This window comes from Trifolium pratense, linkage group LG2 (assembly GCF_020283565.1).
Source record: "Trifolium pratense cultivar HEN17-A07 linkage group LG2, ARS_RC_1.1, whole genome shotgun sequence".
Lineage (NCBI taxonomy): Eukaryota > Viridiplantae > Streptophyta > Magnoliopsida > Fabales > Fabaceae > Trifolium > Trifolium pratense.
The window spans coordinates 58624849-58631256 of NC_060060.1; the positions used below are offsets into that span (position 1 = coordinate 58624849).

The window sequence follows — 6408 nt, forward strand, 5'->3', positions numbered from 1 at the left end:
GAGTGTGTTAGAGTGTGTTTGTGAAAGAGTGTGTTGCTAGCACTCCTCTGTTTGAATAATGCCACTCCTCTAAGTGTTTATATACTAGAGGCAGTCCTCACCTTATAAGCCGGTTTTGTAAGGATGAGTTTGGTCCAATACTCAATTCTAAGATGGTATCAGAGCCTACTCCATGATCCGTTGGACCACCTGTTATCAGGTTTCAGGAATCGGGTCACCCACCATTTATATCCACGCACCAGCCCAGTAATGCGGCGTGAGGGGGTGTATTAAGAAGTCCCACATCGGTTGCGAGATGGCATGAATAAGTGTTTATATACTAGTGGCAGTCCTCACCTTATAAGCCGGTTTTGTAAGGATGAGTTAGGCCTAATACTCAATTCTAAGACTAAGCACACACATAATTGAATAAAAAGAAATAATAACTATATTTTTAGTAATACATTAAGTAATGTGAATATTCATATGTGTGCCTAAATACTATCATTTTTTTTAAAATGCCAAATATATTATATATAAATATAAAAGTGAAACAATACAAGAGAAAGTTCAGAAAAATAAGAAGGTACCAGAAATACATTCCACCAAAACCTAACAATCTTTAAGGTAAGATGAAAAAACAAACACACAAATAAAACTACAATGAAACAATTATTGCGGCATACACCACAAGAAGAAATATATCCCTCAGGAAGAGAGAGATAAAGATCAACCACATGTAGGACTAAAGCAATAAGAGGGCCTCCAATCCCCCTAACCCATCGAGACCCAACATGACACCCCCATCAAACTCTATCGGTTCCAGGATAAAGTTGGTTAGGTTTATACCCCGCCAATAAAAGAAACAAGGTGAGTCGGATCGAGTTTTTACCTAAGAATCACTTCTAAGATAAAAGTTTCGCCGTATCTACTAGCTAGACACTCGACAGAAAAGGCCCATTCCGAAAAGAATACGTCATTTCGGGATTTCCAAATAGTCCACATAATAGTATGTCAAATTAACAATCACCACAATCTATCTTTTGTACCTAATGTCAGACCCAAGAATGTCTCAAAAAACTCTAAAACACCACGAGAAGTCATCAGCTCCACACCATCTAAGAATAATATACCAAACTGGTGAGATTTCGTTGCAAGAACCGAATAAGTGATCAGCTGAATATTCAACCCTAATCCACTTAATACAAACATAGAAGCACTTGCATCTCCAATACGCCTCAATGCAAGAGATTTTTACGAGTCGGCAACCTAACTTACAAAAGTTGCCAAGAAAAGACCGCCACTTTTACAGGACCCAAGTTTTCCACATCTTTAAAAGCGGTCTTTCTTCCTATACAGAAAATATCACCTCATTAGTTGTGGAACGACTAAACACCGAAAATGCAACTTAAAGTGAATAGTAACCACTTGATCATACTATTCATTTGTATTTGTACTTCCTCCTTACATTAAACTCTCAATTTGTAGTTTATAACTATTAAGGAGATTCATTTAGAGTCGGTAAAAACAGGACATTGATTTAGAGTGATTGAAAGTTTAAAATTTCAAATTTTTTATTTCCTCGGGATTAAAATTTGTGCATTATAATTTATAACCTATTTGAGGAGAAAAAAAAATGATATATATAGTGAGTGTAATATATTGGAGAGAGAAAGAGAATAGTAAGCTTACGTGTGTATTGGGGGGGCTTGGCCAGTATTTATGCATGCAAAGTAAAAAAATTACTGTGTAAAGAAATAATGAAAGTTTTTTGTTTCCTTGTGGGGATATTTCCTTTTTTCTTCATGGAGCCCATTTGTGTGGGATCAAAGTTTCAAGCTTTGTGATTGGGTCACACACTCTTTTTGAAACTTCATCACTGAGGGCTATTACAGACAATCCCTTCTGAATATGAAAGTTGGAATCATACATACATACATAGCCACCCAGAGAGAGAGAAAAAATAAAGTGTCACAAAAATTAAATAAAAATAAAAAGCTGATTTTTTTTAAAAAATAAATAAATAATAATAAAGTTGAAAGTTTAAAAGCAAGTTAAAAGAAAGCTGAGAGGATACCGAAAGGAACATAGAAAGAAAGAACTTTTGTTTTTCTTTCTTCTTCTTCTTCTCCTCTTTCTTTTCTTCTCTCTTTCAATAATCTCTTCTTTCAGTTAATTCTATTATAGCCTCAAAACATAGCTACTATACTTAGGCTATTCTACAACATCATATACTTTATATATCAAAATAATTTGCTTAATTTTTTGCTATATTGAGTTAGTTACCATGTTAGCTAATAGCTTATCTCCATCTTCACTTCCATCTTCTGAACCTTTTTCTTGCAATGAAAATGGCACTTCTTCCACTAATAAAAGGAAAAGAAGACCCGCCGGAACACCAGGTCCATCTTCTTCTCCATAATCTTGTTTCTCTGTTATATTGGGTTGGAGTATCCTTTATACTCCGGAACTCTAATACTTTCTCCAAAAAAAAATAAAAAATTCGCAATTCTATTTCTTTGTTGTATTGAGTTGAGTATCTTCGTAATCCTGAAGTTTGGTCTGAAATAAAAAATATTTTTCTAATAGCATGTTTTTTTCATTATTTTGATTTTTTATATGTATGAATGGTAATATATTATTTATTTAATTAAATATGTCTAATTTTTTATAATTGTTTGATTTGATGCTAATGAGTCAAAAAAGAAGATTTTATGCTAATTAATAAATTGATAATTTTTTGGTTGGAATAGATCCAGATGCAGAAGTGGTGTCTCTCTCACCAAAAACATTATTGGAATCAGATCGTTATGTATGTGAGATCTGCAACCAAGGATTCCAAAGGGACCAAAATTTACAGATGCATAGAAGAAGGCATAAGGTACCATGGAAGTTATTGAAGAGAGAAACACCAGTTGTGAGAAAAAGAGTTTTTGTTTGTCCTGAACCAACTTGTTTGCACCATGATCCTTGTCATGCTTTAGGTGATCTTGTTGGTATCAAAAAACATTTTAGAAGGAAACATAGTAATCATAAACAATGGGTTTGTGAAAGATGCTCTAAAGGTTATGCAGTGCAATCTGATTATAAAGCTCATCTCAAAACTTGTGGTACTAGAGGTCATTCTTGTGATTGTGGTCGTGTTTTCTCAAGGTATTTAATTAATTCATTTTTTTTTATTTAATTCATAATATCATATATATTTCTCTAAATATATAATAACTCTTCTCTTCTTATATTATATCATTCTCTCATTCAAAAAGTAAATAAAAAAATAATTATTTCGAGTCATCTGGGCTATCTGGAAATCAAGGAATCGATGTATTAGTTGTTTTTTATTTAAAATATATATAATGAAAAAAAAAATTATGATTAATTCATGAATATTGACAAAATGGTTTTGAGAAAATAGATCTAGCTAAATATAGAATTTTGATTTGAGAATTTTCTTTTTTTGATCTTTTTATACTTCATAGGAAGGGATTAAAGTATTTTTTTTATTTTTTTTGAAATTTATTTTTGAAAAACATGAGACATTTTTTAACATTGTCATATGATTATAGTACTTAAATTGAGGAAAACTTGGAAGCTCAGTTGTTTTACTTTGGATTTGACTTTAAGACAGGGAGATATGTTTTTTGGAAGGGAATATAAAAGTAAAGAAAATAGGATTGGAAAAAAATAGATTAGAAGAAAAATATTGAAAAATATTTGACTGATGGAACCTTAATAAAAAAAAATAAAATTAAAATTCTTTTATTTTTTTTAACAAGATCACACTGTTCATTGACAGTTGAAGAACACAGTTTCCAATGCTCCGTTTTCCGTTGGTCTTATAACCGTTTTATGTTTTCCTCAAAAATCATTCTTCTATTCCATTCTTAATTTCTACACCAACAACAATACCTTAAACATTTTTTTATGTGTGTGTGTAAGATCATTATTATAATTATTATTATCATAATTATTATTACTCATATTTCATTGACATTTTAATTCTCTTCTTCAATCACAACTACTACTACATTGAAACTCATAAAAATGGTCATTACTCATGAGAGTTCTTGACTTTGTTTTGTCCTTTTTATTATAGTGGAAACTGGAACCTCTTCTTACCACCCCACCATTTGAAAAATCCAGTGGATAGATACCTTTTCCAAACACCTTTTATATCCACTTTTTCTATTGTCTCTCTTCCTTTCTACCTTTCTTCCTTTGTACATTTTTCTCTAACCTTTTATATATAATCAAACCTTTTTTTATGTTTTGTTTCAAATCTCAATACTAGTAGTAGTACTTAATTACTAATACTAACACTTCCTCATCTTCTTCATCCTTGTGTGTGTATTATTATTTATTTTTTTTAAAAGGAGTGTGTGTATTATTATTATTATATACTCCCTAGTTCCATATATCAAAAAAAAAATTTGCTTTTTTATCAAATACATCTATTATTCATGAATTTAAAAAATAAAAAAAAATAAAAAATTAAAGATCGAAAGGGAGTTTAATGTATGAAACACTGTTCTAAAATATTTGTAGTTAATTAGGGATTATAATATGATAATAATATACGAGTTATTTGGCAATTTAAGTTTATGTATCAGGGTTCAATTATCTCTTATACCGTATATATTCCATAAATAATAATATTATATATTTTTCTTTGAAAAAGAAATATTATGAGTAGACTGTTGATAAAATCATGCATGTTATGGATAATTTGTAGGTTTTTTTTTCTTCAGCTTTTTAATTTTTCTTCTATTTAATATTTTTTTTTTGTAGGGTTGAGAGTTTTATTGAGCACCAAGATGCTTGTAACATGGGAAGGATCCATAATTCAGAATCTCATCCACTACAAACACCAACTGCATGCTTATCAAGAACAGCTTCAAGTCCAAGTCCATCAAGTGAAACAAACTTCACCACATATCCATGGCAAACAAGACTTCAAGTCATGCAAAAATCAACAAATGAATCAACAATTTTCATGAACCCTATTACTCCTCTTACTACTATTACACCTCCTTCTCAAACCTCATCCAAGAATAATAAACTTCTACATCCAAACTTGGAACTTCAACTCTCAACCATAAACAACACCAATACCAACATCACCAACATGTCTCTGGCACCAGACACACCTTCGATAAGAAGTATCAGTGCTGCAGAGGCTATTCAGAAGGTTAATCGGTCAACTCAGTTGAATCTCTCAATTGGTTCATCAAATATGAGTGAGAAAAATGAATCAAACAATAGAAACAAGTCAAACTCATCACCTAAAGAGAGTAGCAATAGCAATGAGAAAGTTCAATCAACAACAACAAACAACATGGCTTTGGTGAGGGTTCAAGAACAAGCAAAGGAACAATTAAGGATAGCTATGGCTGAAAAAGCTTATGCTGAAGAAGCAAGGAAACAAGCAAAGAAACAAATTGAAATGGCTGAACAAGAATTCAACAATGCAAAGAGAATTAGACAACAAGCACAAGGTGAACTTGATAAAGCTTATGGATTGAAACAACATGCAATCAAGCAAATCAATTCAACTATGCTTCAAATTACTTGTCAAGCATGCAAGCAACAATTTCAACATGAAGATAACTCATTGGTGTTGAGCTATGTTTCTTCAGCTATAACAACTGAAGGTGGCGAAGTAGAAAATGATGATGGAAAAGGCAAAACAACTAACTAAATGTTAGAGTCTTAGATATCATCATTTTCATCATATTATATTATCTTGATCTATGGTCTTCTTTATATTTTTCCATGTCCACTTTTTTTTTAAGGCTAATTAATATCATTGTGAATTGGTATACCATGGTGAAGTAAGAGTTATGTTGATTATGTAACTTGGGATTAATTAATAGCTGGGGGTGGAAAAAAGAGTGTATTAATTCATGTAACTTGCAGCACTTTGTGAGATGTTATTTGTTAATTTAATTTGGTATAAATGCAAACTATGATCATAAATTAAAAGGTTTCACTTATGGTTTTTATTATATGTTTATGGTCATATACTCATATATATGCTGATTCTTTGTAAAAAAAAATATAATAATAATTTGATGACATGTATGTATATGTATATATATATATATATATATATATATATTCCATCCGTCCCAAGATATAAGTAAAAATGAGTGAAAAAAACATGATCTATTTGGCTCAAAATATGGACCAAATACATTGAACTTTTTGTTGATCAACTTTTGCTTATATTTTGGAACGAAGTGAGTGTACATATATTCCCTCCATCCCAAAATATAAACAAATATGAGTCAAAGAAACTGAATGTATTTGGTAACTTAAAAAAATAATTTTTTTACTTAAAAATAAATTATTGTGTTTTTTTTTTTTTTTTTGACAATATGATTATTGGAAAGTTTTTTTTGACAAATGATTATTGTAATGTTGAGATGTAAC

General features: G+C 30.6%; 1 protein-coding gene across 1 annotated transcript; it reads left to right on the forward strand.

Moving 5' to 3' along the window:
- The first annotated feature begins 1728 nt into the window (after positions 1-1728).
- Positions 1729-5958, forward strand: LOC123909176 (zinc finger protein SHOOT GRAVITROPISM 5-like). The gene is made up of 3 exons (XM_045959954.1): positions 1729-2381; positions 2733-3132; positions 4765-5958. Exons 1-3 carry the CDS (start codon positions 2267-2269, stop codon positions 5672-5674), a joined length of 1425 nt encoding a protein of 474 aa, XP_045815910.1. The 5' UTR covers positions 1729-2266; the 3' UTR covers positions 5675-5958.
- Positions 5959-6408: the final 450 nt, after the last annotated feature.

Bases quoted from the DNA above. Each gene is read 5' to 3' on its own strand.
- LOC123909176 (XM_045959954.1), top strand. From the start codon at position 2,267: ATGTTAGCTAATAGCTTATCTCCATCTTCACTTCCATCTTCTGAACCT. The intron at 2,382-2,732 runs GTCCATCTTCTT...TGGTTGGAATAG, and splicing joins AAGACCCGCCGGAACACCAG to ATCCAGATGCAGAAGTGGTG. The intron at 3,133-4,764 runs GTATTTAATTAA...TTTTTTTTGTAG, and splicing joins TGTGGTCGTGTTTTCTCAAG to GGTTGAGAGTTTTATTGAGC.